The sequence below is a fragment of the Saccopteryx bilineata genome, chromosome 3 (genome assembly GCF_036850765.1).
Source record: "Saccopteryx bilineata isolate mSacBil1 chromosome 3, mSacBil1_pri_phased_curated, whole genome shotgun sequence".
Taxonomy (NCBI): domain Eukaryota; kingdom Metazoa; phylum Chordata; class Mammalia; order Chiroptera; family Emballonuridae; genus Saccopteryx; species Saccopteryx bilineata.
In genome coordinates, this window is record NC_089492.1 from 158,425,245 (window position 1) to 158,440,305 (window position 15,061).

The 15,061-nt window shown below is 37.9% G+C and overlaps 1 protein-coding gene across 1 annotated transcript in view; it reads right to left on the reverse strand.

Moving 5' to 3' along the window:
* Positions 1–6,886: 6,886 nt before the first annotated feature.
* The window catches only part of SLC9A2 (solute carrier family 9 member A2), a 149,519-nt gene continuing 141,344 nt past the window's right edge, over positions 6,887–15,061 (reverse strand). The window contains exon 12 of the mRNA XM_066267888.1: positions 6,887–8,071. Within this exon, the coding sequence (XP_066123985.1) occupies positions 7,701–8,071 (371 nt within the window). The 3' untranslated portion in view covers positions 6,887–7,700. The remainder of the gene's footprint in view (positions 8,072–15,061) is intronic.

Below are 15,061 nucleotides of genomic sequence, written 5' to 3' on the forward strand. Positions count from 1 at the left end.
GGCTGTGGGCTGGGTGTTTTTTACAGCCCTGTGAGAAGAAACAGAGAGCTCTGTGTGAGAGGCTGCCTGAGGTCTTCAGAAGCTCCAGGATTAGCTGCAGACCGAGCACTGACATTGGCATGAGCTGGAATGGTCACGGGAGAAAGAGCTACAGATCCAAGAACTTCATGTCAGGTTACAAGCTGAGAACCAGCAATGACCTAAACTGGAATGAATGCTGGAGAAGGAAGCTGACTCTTCTCAAGAGCTGCAGTGTGAGGTGCAGGCTGAGCACCAGAGCACCAATGACACCTGGAACTGGAATAGTCACTGGAGAAAGAATTACAGGTTCGTGAATTGCAATTTTCCCTGGAAGCTAAACGTTGGCAGTGACAGAGAAACAAATGCGGGTTCAATAGCTCAAGTCACAGCTTCAGGCCAAGAGCCCATAGCCACAGGAGCTGCAGCGCATGCTGAAGAAGAATCTGCACCCATGCCAACAGAGTAGCTCTGAGTTGGCGGGAGCAGGTGTTTCCAACTCCTCTTCTGAGGGGGAGGCTCAGGCTGAAACTGCCTTCCGCAGAATCAGCCCAGCTGGTGGTCGCCCAGAAGGTAAAAACCCAGCAGCAGAAGGTGCCTCAGGGGCAGGCAGAACCCCCTCTGCAGATAGTTGAGAACTCTGTGGTCCAGCCCTATATCCAGGCAGAGCTGATAAGAGTTAGGGGCGAAATTCAGGAGAATCCTACCAAGTCCCTAGCAGCTTGGTTGCTGTGGTTATGGGGCGTAGAGATGGATGGCATCATGCTCTCTGGAACAGAGATGGAGAAACTAGCCAGCATTACCACACACTCCTCCTTGAAACAGTATCTTCAGAACTGCCATGACAACCCAGGAAACCATACCCTACAGAATGAGTGATGGCCACCATTCGTACTGTCCGGCAAAATGCTGGAGACTTGCCAGGTGCAGTGAGTTGGTGGCAGACATATATGGAGCTGCCTCAGGTCCTTCAGGAACTAGGTATGAGGAATGCTGCTTTCAGCCTGAGGTCCTGTGGGCCAGATGAGGAAGTGTTTACAGCAGTGAGGAGGGACCTTATTTTCTGTAGTGCCCTGTCGGCCCTTTTTGGGTCACTAGTAGCTATCTTGGGACCCTGTGTGAGGCAGCCCATCAACATGGTTACACAGATAGTAGCAGATTTGGGTGAGGTGGAGGCAGCACAGAATCATAAAGCAGTTAGGGCTGCTGCCTGTGCTGCCTGCTGCCCTACAAACTAACAAGAGAAACAGGCCTGTAAAGGTTATCCAAACACAGATGTGGGTAATTTGATTGTGGCTGGAGCAGATAGGGAGAAATTAGATGGCAAGTCTGATAAAGCTCTTTTGAAATTTTGGTGGCAGCTTAAACCAGAACAGAGTTTCCAGCTGCTGAGACGAATGGCCCCAGCAGCTGTCAATAAAACAATTGGTGTGCGAGCACCATGGTTATAAGATTATATGATGGAGAGAGCTGAGGGAGAGGTGGATCCCCAAGACCTGTTGTTCCAGTTCGAATAGGGGAAAGGCCGAGGGTGTGGTTCCCTGATTCCCTCAGCCACCACTATGAGGGGCGGTGTTCCTAATCCCTTGCCCTCCACTGGGAAAAGCCAGTTTTCCTGTTTATTTGCTCGCCTGTCTCTGTAAGCCTCCAATAAACGCGGAATGGCCTGACACTTTTTGGCTCTGCAGTTCCTCTACCATCTCCCCAAATTCATTGCAAACCTGCCTGGCCTCAGCCACCAGCATTACAGTCCTGAAGTGCTTGAAAATTCTAACCTCTGGTATACATAATTACATCTTAATAGAGAAAACAACAAGCTGCCTTCTTTTACAACCATATGCTACTGCCAAATATATATGTAATCTGAAATATATTCTACACTGATGGCAAGCAAATAGTTTTAACATAACTTGTCATTACACACTAAGATTTATTTCTAATTAACCAGGTACACAAATATATACTAACTTACTTTAAAACATTATTTTACCTTAGATGTCATGTTTTTTCCAAACATATTGTCTAAACTCAACAATATTATAGATACCTATCTGTAAAAACAATAACAAAATTTCTTCTGTGTCTTGATTGACTACATTGTAAGAAATAGTCAATTCTTATTTTGAAAATGGGTACTCTCAAACAGCATGTGTTGTTCCTAAAGGGAAAAGATAATTATAAACACTAAGGAAGGTGTGTTAATTATTACTGATACCTTATATGGCATAAAAGTAGACTAATAAGATTTTGTTAGAACAAAGCACTGTATTTTGATAACTGGATTTAAAATATACTACGTATTGATAATAAAAATCCGTTTTCCAAATTCTTACATTGTGAAGGACAAAAAGTTGTTAAGATACCTATAACTAGTTGCAGTTTGTCATATGAGGTAAGAAGAGATGATCTTCCTTCAGGCTTACTAAAGAAACTATTCGATTTTGACTAGCTGGAACTGCAAATTACTATTTTTCCTGTAATAGCTTACTGATCAAAACCTATCCCAGGTTTGCTTTGTGTAATTGAAACCACGCTAAATGTCCAAAATGAACCTACTGCAATGATTGTGTTCTGCTGCGAACTAGGGCCTGGCCTGTGGATGTGCACAGGGACAGGTGTGTTCTCTGTGCTCCCTTCCTCTCTGCCACGGGCTGAGGGAACACAGGCCAGGGCATCGTGAAGTCTGACTGCCAGGTGGTGACGTCACTCACCAGGGCGAGCGTTTTCTTTGGCCACATTCAAAGCACCTTCACCATGCCATTTCTAAGTAAAGGGCTTAAACTAGATGCCTGAGAATAAGGAGTAATTAATTATGGAAGCAAATGCAGTAAATTGTTTTGATCAGATGACCCAAACTGTATGTTATAAAAAACTAAAATTTGGTAAGATGATATATAGTTCTGCTTAATCTTTTCTTCCTCCCCCCCCCCCCCCCAGTAAGAGGAGAGGAGGCAAAGAAATAGACTTCCACATGTGCCCCAACCAGGATCTACTCAGCAAGCCCACTAGGGGGTGATGATCTGATCATCTGGGGCATTGCTCCATTGCTCAGCAACCGAACTTTTTCAGCACCTGAGGCAGAAGCCATGGAGCCATCCTCAGTGCTCAGGGCCAACTCACTCCAATGGAGCCATGACTGCAGGACAGGGAGAGAGAGAGAGAGGGAGAGAGAGAGTGAGAAATGAGAGGGAACTGGGTGGAGAAGCAGATGGGTGATTCTTCTATGTACCCTGACTGGGAATCAAACCCGGAACATCCACATGCTATGCTGATGCTCTACCACTGAGCCAACCAGCCAGGGCTGTATAATTTTTAAAAATCATTTAGTAAGACAATGGTTGGCATTATCCTAACTTTTTTGTTTGTTTGCTTTGGTTGGCTTGAGAAGGCAGCATTTGTATTTCAGAGCATACATTATCTTTCACCCAAGAGTCTACTTACATATAGAAATTATATGGACCAATTATAATCTTTATTCTAATCAGTCTTTCTCACACAAGAATAGTGTTAACCCTGTTTTAGATATTATATGTATTTGCAATAAAAATAATTGAAATGTTTAAAATTTAAATTTTACCTTTCATGAGTTTCAGCCATCATGACCCCATTTTAGTACCAATGAGAATTGTTTAGATACATAAATTAAAAAATTGGACTTTCTGGGACTTTCCTTGTTTCATGATATATTATTTTCTCCATAGTTATTAATTAAATATTTCCATGTGATTTAATATTTAAACTTTTATACACTTCACAGAAACCAGGAAAAATTCTTGTCAGTATAAATACATAAAATTTCCTGACCTGCAGTGGCACAGTGAGTAAAGTGTCGACCTGGAACACTGAGGTTGCCGGTTTGAAACCCCGGGCTTCCCTGGTCAAGGCACATATGGGAGTTGATGCTTTCTGCTCCTCCCCCCCTTCTCTCTCTCTCTCTCTCTCTCTCTCTGTTCCTTCTCTCTAAAATGAATAAATAAAATTAAATAAAAAAAAACAACTAAGCTTTTAAATACATGAAATTTCTGTTTGGCAAGCTAAATTACCATTACTGGATTCAGAGAGCTTCATTTACATTATAAATTTAGTTACCACTAACAGTAATGACTCAACACAACACAAATAAAAACAGAGGAAAACATTTACATGTTTAAATCATGGTATTTTGTTACAGTAGTGATAGTAAAAAAAAATCACGACTGGTGTGTTTGGCTCCTGTGTACTGGGCATCTCAATGGAGAGACCTTTCTTTACCCTTCAAGGATAACGGGTCCCCATAAAATCTGTGGCATACTGAAAGTTCCCCCAAGTAAGTTCTAAACCATTCAAAATATGCTCTCTATATTGAAAATTTGATAATCTGTTTACAGTACATGTGCTTACTCTACACAGAAAAATTCATTCCCTGACCATACAGGTCAGAGAACTAACCCACTATTTACTGACTATTCTTAAAGATAGAAAAATAGGGTTTTATCTAAAAAAAAAGAAAAAAAATTGAAAAATAAAACAAAAGGAGTCAGAAAACTTTGTGTCAATGCAATATTAAAGACTAGACACTAATGGTGGGGGGTTGTCTGCACATCTGTGGTGGCTGAACCCTTCTGACGGGGCTATCACATTCTATGTGAAGTATATGGTATTGGAAAAAAAATTTGAAGGGAAGTGTCTTTTCTCTTGGGCAAAATGCTACGATCACTACCAGCCAGCTGCCAGCCAGCAGTTACCCAAAAGAAGCTCTCTTGCTTTAGAAGCAAGCTGAAGAACAGGTCTGATTAAAATGCAGGCTATAAAGTACCAGCACACTACATGTTATGTTCCAAAAGTGAAAAAAAAAACAAAGTAACCGAAAAACCAAGATTACCAGACTGTCTGAGTTCTGAGCCTTTCTATTCCCGGTTGAGGAAGGGAATCAACATACAGTGTCCATACAGTTGGATTATGCCAACAGCTCCTTCAGCTGTACAAGTAATCTCTTTCATCACTGTCGGGAATAAAATCAAGTGTGAACTGTGAACTAACAAACTATTAACAGTTCTCATGTGAAATGCCAATTTTAATGTAAACATGATTTGAGTAGTGCAACAAATGCAAAACACATTGAGGCATGTAATAAATGCTTCTTAAGGCTTTTATATAAATGAACAGCCCCCCCCAGGTGTACCCCTACTACAAAGCTTAGCAAAAACCAAAGAGAATTCAGCCAGATAATTTGGAGGCATATACACAACACATTTTTTAAAGTATCAGACTTTTACAGGCCAATTTCTAGTTGCTAACTGGCACAACTGTTTCTACTAGTTGGCCCTTAGAATGACATATAAAAAATATAAGCCCTGACTTTTCACTTATAGGTAATAAAAATCAAATTTGTTACTTCAAATGCCGAAGACCCATCAACATTCTATAGTCACACTGGACTTTAGTTGAATAAAGTGTCCCAACTAAGGGAGTCATTATCTAAAATAGGGGATCTTTCTGTATTACCAAAATTTAGATTGTTATCATATTAAAGGCTTTCAACTGCATACTCTCTCCTTCATTAGTGCATACAATTTAATGATTTTATAAAAAAGAAGAAAGTATAGAGAAAAGATAAATGAAGTGAAATTTATTTTTCATTGCTTTTAACATTCAACAAATAAGAATAAATTTATACTGATAATAAAGATAGAATGACATGTTCCCTTTTCCAAAATTACATGATGTCATGAAATTTCTTTACCTGACTTTTAATAAGTGAAAGCTGAATTTGGTCTACCTACTTAAGTAGCTTTATTAAAAATTTTATTCTCCTTCAATTCCAGAAATTTAGACTCCTTACAATATTAATATAGAGAACACCAGGAAAATTCAGGAAATTTACTTTTAAGGATGTGTTACATTTCAACCTTCCTTTTCAAATTTCATTAACTTCTTAAAATTGACTCTTGGCAGTCTCAAAAATGTCATATTCCGATAATAAAATTCTAAAGTAAATCAGCTTTAATTTATTTTCAGCAGGTGTCATACATATTTTAGATAAATATTTTCATTTGAAATCAAGAATTTTGGCACAGAATCCCAAGCTTGTAGTTTTCAAATTGTGTCTAAGGAGAGTTTGGAAGGAAAGTGTTCTTTTGAGCTTGTATCTTATATGCAGTCTCTTACCCAACAATCTAGCAGTATTCCAAGACTTTAGAACATGAGAATAAAGGCTAGAAAATTTTCTTCTACGTATCAGTGGGAAAGAAGAAGGGACACAAAACAACTGCCAAGAATTTCTAAGTACTGTGTTGGGTTTTTTTTTAACATGTTCATGTTTTTCATCAGTAATACTGTAAATTGTATCTATCCTTTGTCATATCACCAGTGTGAATTCATGGAACTACATGGATGGCTTAATTTTGTGTCTAAACCCAGAAATTTAAAATATTGTTCCAGTTAGATTTTGATGAGTTTTTTTCTCAGAAAAAATAACTGGCCAATGAAATCTACAGTATGAGAGACAGAGACTCAAATTATCTTTAATGATTATGTTCCACTACTTGTCTTTCTGCTGTACTTTAAAAAAAAGTACTCAGATAAGTAGAATCTATTTTTATATGAAGAAATGAGTTACCACTTTATTTGTGGGAGAGGTAAAAAATTCACAGATTAGTGCAAAATAATAGAATTCCCGCATTCTCCAAAGTGCTTCCTTTCTGAATAAAATTCAAAGCCTAAACTCTAACCAATTTGTTAAACATTGAAATATTGTTTATAAAACCTTTCAGATTTCTGCTTAGAGCCTCGTACCTGGATACAAAGTTCTATAATGTTCTATAGAAAAATTCTGAAGCAGGAGGTCATGGATGGGTGTGAACAGGAACCTGTTGCCTTCTCCTTCCAGTAAGTATCACACACTATGAAACCTGATGGAAAGTTTTCAGCAGATGCTGCCCAATGCCACATGAGGTCCCCATGGTTGAACTATATCCAGAGCCGCCACCTGATTTGTCACACATCACAAACTGGTGTCACCCACACAGCTTTCCTCTTTGCATCATTTAAACACAAAGAGGTAATGGAATCTATATGTCACCCCAATGAACAGTAGAATGAGGAACAAATGAAAATCTACCTGATCTTTCATTATTCTCTAGACATAATGGGACTTCTGATCCGGGCTCTTGGGGCTAGGACACCTCACCTGCTCCCGGCTTGGAACCCGGGATACTGGACTCTGAGCTGATGGGCCGCTGCCAGGGGCTGCCCTCTACACCTTTGGAAGATGTTCAGAGTATTGTTAAATGCCATTCACTTAAAAACAGATCACAGATACACATATTTTTTTCATAAATAAAATTTGAGGCATATGTATATATTAAAATTTTTACTAACAAGTGTGTGTTAAAAATTTCAAGTTCTATCTTTCAAGTTCAATAAAGGCACCCATGGTTTTTTTCCTTTAGGTCTACAAAGATTACAACTGCTAGCAACATGTCACAAGAGACATTTCATGGGACTTTTTTTTTTACTGATTTTCCTCTTCTTGGGATAAGCAGATGTCCCATCAATCAAGGGCATGACTCCAGCAGCCAGAGAGAGGATGTAGATGCATGGAGGGTTTGAAACAGATTCTCTGTGTCAGCTTTTGGAGTAACAACCACAGATGTGCTGGGTCAGTTACAGCCTCATCCCCACGTCTGCTCTGGCCATTTCTATTACGGCTTCTCACTCCCGAAGCGGGCTTTCCGGCTTCCAGGTTCTGATGCCCTTCGGACCAGCCTGGGGGGTGGTTTGGGTCGGTCACCTTCAGTCACACTGTCTTCCCACACTGAGCCAAACTGGCCTTTGGAGAGAAGGGGCTGCCGGAGCATGCCTGGGGTCTGTGTGGCCCCCTCTTTGCTGTGAGGAACTGGGGGAGCACAGGGCTGCCCTCGGCCAGAATCAACATCCACTTCATTCTTCCATTCCATTTTGTATGGTTGGGGGGCTTTCTTTGAGAACTGTTCTGGCAAGAAGCGCCTTGCTTGGGGCTTCAAATTGAGGACAGTGGTCCCAGAATCTGTGTCTGAGTCGCTGGTATTGCCACCTACCACAGAGCAAAAGAAGGACACCATCAGCAAGCATTTTGGAAAGAAGGTGTTACCAGTGACTCTGCAATGCATTAGTGCAGGGGTCTCCAAACTTTTTACACAGGAGGCCAGTTCACTGTCCCTCAGTCCATTGGAGGGCCACTACAACAGTGCTCCTCTCACTGACCACCAATGAAAGAGGTGCCCCTTCCGGAAGTGTGGTGGGGGCCAGATAAATGGCCTCAGGGGGCCGCATGTGGCCTGTGGGCTGTAGTTTGGGGATGCCTGCATTAGTGGGTCAGCACTTGCTGTGGGGGTCAGATGGCTCCCTCTTGACTTTAGCTGAGAGATTCAGGTCCACAAGTGTGTTTTCACACTAATTTGAAAGAGTCTTTACTATGTACCAGCCACTGTTCTCAGAACTCTTAAATACATTAACCTAGTTATCTCAATCACACATTTTGCAGATGAAGTAACTGAGGCTCAAGGGATGTCAATAAGTGGTGGAGCTGGCATGCAAACTGAGATCATGGAGCAGCATACTCTCACCTGCCCCTAGGAACTATCCAAGGAGGGCTCAGGTAGGGCTCTGGCTCCCAGCAAGACACCAAGAATTAGCTATTATGAAGATTTTTGTCTTGCTCTGGAATTTCCTGTATAGCCCTGTTTATTTTCTTCATATTTTTATAAAAAGGGCAAAACACCAATGTGCACTTTCCAAAGAAAGGGAGGGGTCATGCTCAGAACCAACTCACTGTCAAAATTAAGGTCCTAGACTACTGTGGGTAGGACAACTGGTGGGACACTTGCTCAGGCATTGAAATTCTTGGAAATAGCATGTTTGATGGATGCTCAGTGGTAACATGGCCCACTGTTTTGAATATCCAGCATGCCCTCTCTTTTTCTCCCTCTTCATTTCTCTCCATTACCACAGGCCATCATTAGACTTCCCTTTTCTTGGTTTAATAAACAGAAAAAAATAGAGTGGAGGTATCACTGTTACATCTACATTTTAATAACATGATATTTTCTGGGGTTTCACAAAAAAATGGTTTGGAGTCTACGTAAAGATTGTCATCCCCAGAAACCTGTGTTGAGTGAAGATAGAGGGGATTTGTCAGCTCTTAGAGCCTCTTGCTCTCCAGGCAGTGGCAGCAGCAACTTCACAGCTGGGTCCCCCAGGCTGCTGTTTCAGGAAGGGGAGACTAGGAGAGAGACTCCAGGAAAACAGACTATCCCACTGTCAGAGCCTGCAGATGCTAACAAGGTTGTCTACCAATGGGATTGAGACCTAGTTTATGTCATCACCATAGCAACACATCCACTACAAATCTATACCTAAGAGTGTCACCAGCCAAAAAGAGAAAGAAGAAAAGGGAAAAAGATAACCTCTCAAAACCAGAAAAAAATCCAGTCTTTATAAATTTTTCCATTTTTTTTCTTTTCAGTTTTGTATCTCTTTTTCTTCCACTTTGGTCCTCTTATCCTCTTTCCATTTTACTCTTTTCTTTTCATTTTGAATTTCATTACCCATAGTTGTTAAATTTTCCATTCTATTCTATTTTATTTTTACTTTCTCTTTTCTCTTTCTCCCTTTTGGTTTTTTCTTTTCTCTTTCACTTTTCCTCTCAATTGATCCTCACAAACAAATTATTTTATTTTGGATTCAAATTTTTTCTTTGTGGCACTTTGTGTGCTTTTTATTTCGCTGTTTATCTCATTAGTATTCCCCCCAACTCCGGCCCTCCATTCTATGTAATTTATGTTCCACTTAATACAATAGAATTTGCATTTTTCACTGTACTTTTTTCTTCTTTTCTCTTTTACTATATCTCTCATTTGACCATTTACAAAAAAAATTATTTTATTCTTGATCCAATTTTTTTTCTTGTAGCATTTTGTGGGTTCTTACCTTGTTGTTTTCCTCTTTGTTACCTCTCCCCAACTCAGGCCCTCCATTCTATGTAGTGCTTGTTCCGTTTTAGCACAATATAATTTTCAGTTTTTTACTGTATGTTCTCAAAAAAATTTTTTTTCTTTTAATTTTTTCTTCTTAATTTTTATATTTTTATTCTTTATCAACTCTTATTAGGGTTATTAACAATATCACTCTCAAATGATAAAGGAAAAAAATCAAATATCATGGATACAAAAGACAGAGATGTAGCTCAGATAGATAAGAAAAATTTATAGAAAAAAAGCTCAGTAGCTTGGAAACCTTGGAGTTAAATGACAGAGATTTAAAATTTAAATCCCAAAAATACCCAGGGATATACAAGAAAGCACAGAAAAGCAATTTAGGGAGCTCAGAAAACAATTCAATGAACAGAAAGAATACATCACCAAGGAAATTGAAACTATGAAAATGAATCAAAGAGAGATGAAAAACTCAATTCATAAACTGAAAAATGAGATAACAAGCTTAGCTAATAGAACAGGCCAGATAGAGGAGAGAATTAGTGACATATAAGACAGGCAACTAGAGGCACTACAGAGAGAAGAGGAGAGAGATCACAAATTAAAAAAAAAAACAAGAAAGCCCTACAAGAATTGTCTGACTCCATCAAAAAGAGCAACATAAGAAAAATGGGTATATCAGAAGGAGAAGAGAGAGAAAATGGCATGGAGAACATATTCAAACAAATAATAGACGAGAACTTTGTATTGGCCAAGAGTTTGCTTAAAGGCTTTAATCACTGTAAAAAAAAATAGAAGACTGGATAAAGAAGATGTGGCACATATACACCACGGTACACTATTCAGCCATAAGAAATGATGACATCGGATCACTTACAACAAAATGGTGGGATCTTGATAACATTATACTGAGTGAAATAAGTAAATCAGAAAAAATTAAGAACTGCAGGATTCCACACATTGGTGGGACATAAAAATGAGACTAAAAGACATGGAAAAGAGTGTGGTGGTTATGGGGGGCAGGGGGAGGGAAGGAGGGAGAGGGGGATGGGGAGGGGGAGGGGCACAAAGAAAACTAGATAGAAGGTGACAGAGGACAATCTGACTTTGGGTGATGGGTATGCAACATAATTGAATGACAACCTGGACATGTTTTCTTTGAATATATGTACCCTGATTTATTGATGTCACCCCAGTAAAATTAATAAAAGTTTATTTATTAAAAAAAATAGACGAGAACTTCTCAAGCCTGTGGAAAGAACTAAAGCCTCAAATTCAAGAAGCAAACAGAACACCGAGTTATCTTAACCCTAACAAACCTACTCCAAGGCACAACATAATGAAATTGAGACAAACAAATGACAAAGAAAAAATTCTCAACACAGCCAGGTAAAAGAAGAATATAACATATAAGAAAGGCCCATTAGATTATCATCAAATTTCTCAGCAGAAACTCTACAACCTAGAAGAGAGTGGACCCCAATATTAAAAATTCTGAAAGAGAGGAACTTCCAGCCAAGAATACTATACCCATCAAAACTATCCTTCAAATGCAAAGGAGAAATAATATCATTCACAGATACAGAAAAGATGAGGGAATTTATCACTAGAACATCCCCACTTCAGGAAATACTAAAGGGGGTTTTCCGACCAGATACTAAGAACAAAACAAAACAAAACCACAAGTAAAAGCTCCATCAAGAACACAATAAAAACAAACATAATCTGTGACAACCAAAACAAAAAAGGGGAGAGGACAAAAATTAACAGTAGCAAAGGAGGATGGAGTGCAGAAGCACTCATGAGATAATGTACTACAATGAACATAATAGGTATCCTTTTCATTACTTAATGGTAACCACCCCTGAAAAAACCACCACAGAGGCACATGGACTGAAAAAAGAAGCAACAGAGGAAAGAAGTATGGATTACAACCAAACAAAAACAAATGATAGAAAAACAAAAGAGAATAATCAAACAAGATCCAAAACTTTCAGAAAGCAATATATAAAATGGCAGTAAGAAACCCTCAAGTGTCAATAATTACACTAAATGTAAATAGATTGAACTCACCAATAAAAAGACACAGAGTAGCAGAATGGATTAAAAAAAGAAAATCCAACTATATGCTGCCTACAAGAAACACTTCTAAGATACAAGGATAAAAACAAATCCAAAGTGAAAGGCTGGAAAACAATACTCCAAGCAAATAACATCCAAAAAAAGGTATAGCAATACTCATATCTAACAATACTGACTATAAGACAACAAAGGTAATCAGAGATAAAAATGGTCATTTCATAATGATTAAGGGGACATTGAATCAAGAAGACATAACACTTCTTAATATATATGCACCAAACCGATGAGCACCAAAATACGTAAGACAGCTACTTACCTAAAAACAAAAATTGACAAAAATACAATCATACTTGGAGACCTCAATACACTGCTGACGGCTCTAGATCGTTCATCCAAGCAGAAAATCAATAAAGAAATATTGGCCTTAAATGAAACACTAGAACAATTGGATATGGTAGGCATCTATAGGACATTTTATCCCAAAGTGCCAAAGTATACATTTTTCTCTAGTATACATGGAACATTCTCAAGAATTGACTATATGTTAGGCCACAAAAATAACATCAACAAATTCAGAAAGACTAGGTTATACCAAGCATATTCTCTGATCATAAAGCCTTGAAACTAGAATTCAACTTTAAAAAAGAGGTAAACAAACCCACAAAAATGTGGAAACTAAACAACACACTTTTAAAAAATAAGTAGGTAAAAGAAGAAATAAAAGCAGAGATCAAAAGTTACAGACAAATGAAAATAACAATACGACATATCAGAATCTCTGGGATGCAGCAAAAGCAGTAATAAGAGGGAAGTTCATATCACTACAGGCCTATATGAACAAACAAGAGAGAGCCCAAGTAAACCACTTAACTTCACATCTTAAGAAACTAGAAAAAGAAGAACAAAGGCAACCCAAAACCAGCAGAAGAAAAGAAATAATAAAAATCAGAGCAGAAATAAAATAGAGAACAGAAAAAGGATAGAAAAAATTAATGAAACAAAGAGCTGGTTCTTTGAAAAGATCGACAAAATTGACAAGCCCTTGGCAACACTCACTAAGGAAAAAAGAGAAAGGACTCACATAAACAAAATCCAAAATGAAAGAGCAGAAATCACCACAGACATCATAGATATACAAAGAATTATTGTAGAACACTATGAAAAACAATATGCCACCAAATTTAACAATCTAGAAGAAATGAATAAATCCCTAGAACAATACAATCTTCCTAGACTGAATCATGATGAAGCAGAAAGCCTAAACAGACCCATAAGCAGTGAGAAAATAGAAACAACTATCAAAAACCTCCCCCAAAATAAAAGTCCAGGGCCAGACGGCTATACTAATGAATTCTATCAAACATTCAAAGAAGACTTGGTTCCTATGCTACACAAAGTCTTCCAAAAAATTGAAGAAGAAGCAATACTTCCAAACACATTTTATGAGGCCAACATAACTCCCATACTGAAACCTGGCAAGAACAACACAAAAAAAGAAAACTACAGACCAATACCACTAATGAATACACATGCTAAAATACTAAACAAAATACTAGCAAATCTAATAGAACAACACATTAAAAAAATAATACATCATGATCAAGTGGGATTCATCCCAGAATCATAAGGATGGTTCATATACGTAAAACGGTTAACGTAATACACCATATCAACAGAACAAAGGACAAAAACTATATGATCCTATCAGTAAATGCAGAAAAGGCATTCGATAAAATACAACACAATTTTATGTGTAAATACTCAACAAAATGGGTATACAAAGAAAATATCTCAAACATAATAATGGCCATTTATGATAAACCATCAGCTAACATCATATTAAATGGCATAAAACTGAGGACTTTTCCCCTAAAATCAGGAAAAAGACAAGGTTGTCCACTCTTTCCACTCTTACTCAATGTAGTGCTGAAAGTTCTAGCCAGAGCAATCAGATAAGAGAAAGAAAAGTATCCATATTGAAAAGATGAAGTAAAGGTTTCACTATTAGCAGATGATATGATCCTATACATCGGAAACCCAAAGACTCCACAACCAGACTACTAGAAACAATAAACCAATACAGTAAGGTTGCTGGATACAAAATTAATATACAAAAGTCCATTGCCTTCCTATATGCCAACAACAAAATATCAGAAAATGAACTCAAAAAAATAATCCCCTTCATGGTTGTAACCAAAAAAAAAAAAAAAAAAAAAAAGAAATACCTACGAATAAACATAACAAAGAATGTAAAGGACCTATATAATGAAAACTACAAAGCATTGTTAAGAGAAATTGAAAAAGATACAATGAAATGGAAAAATACTTCTTGTTCCTGAATAGGAAGAATAAATATAGTCAAAATGACTATATTACCCAAAGCAATATACAAATTTAATGCAATTGCCATCAAAATTCCAATATCATTTTTAAAGAAATGGAACAAAAAAATCATCAGATTTATATGGAACTATAAAAACCCCCGAATAGCCAAAGAAATCCTAAAGAAAAAGAATGAAGCTGGGGGCATTACAATACCTGACTTCAAATTATATAATATTATAGAGCCACAAAAATCAAAACACATGGTACTGGCAGAAAAATAGACATTCAGGCCAATGGAACAGAATAGAAAGCCCAGAAATAAAACCATATATATATGGTCAAATAATTTTCGATAAAGGGGCCAACAACATACAATGGAGAAAAGAAAGTCTCTTCAACAAATAGTGTATGGAACACTGGAAAGCCACATTCAAAAGAATGAAACTGGACTACAGTTTGTCCTCTTGTACTAAAATTAATTCAAAATGGATCAAAGACCTAAATATAAGACCTGAAACAATAAAGTACATAGAAGAAAACATAGGTACTAAACTCATGGATCTTGGCCATAAAGAGCATTTTATGAATTTGACTCCAAAGGCAAGGGAAGTGAAAGCAAAGATAAATGAATGGGACTACATCAGACTAAGAAGCTTTTGCACAGCAAGAGAAACTGACAGCAA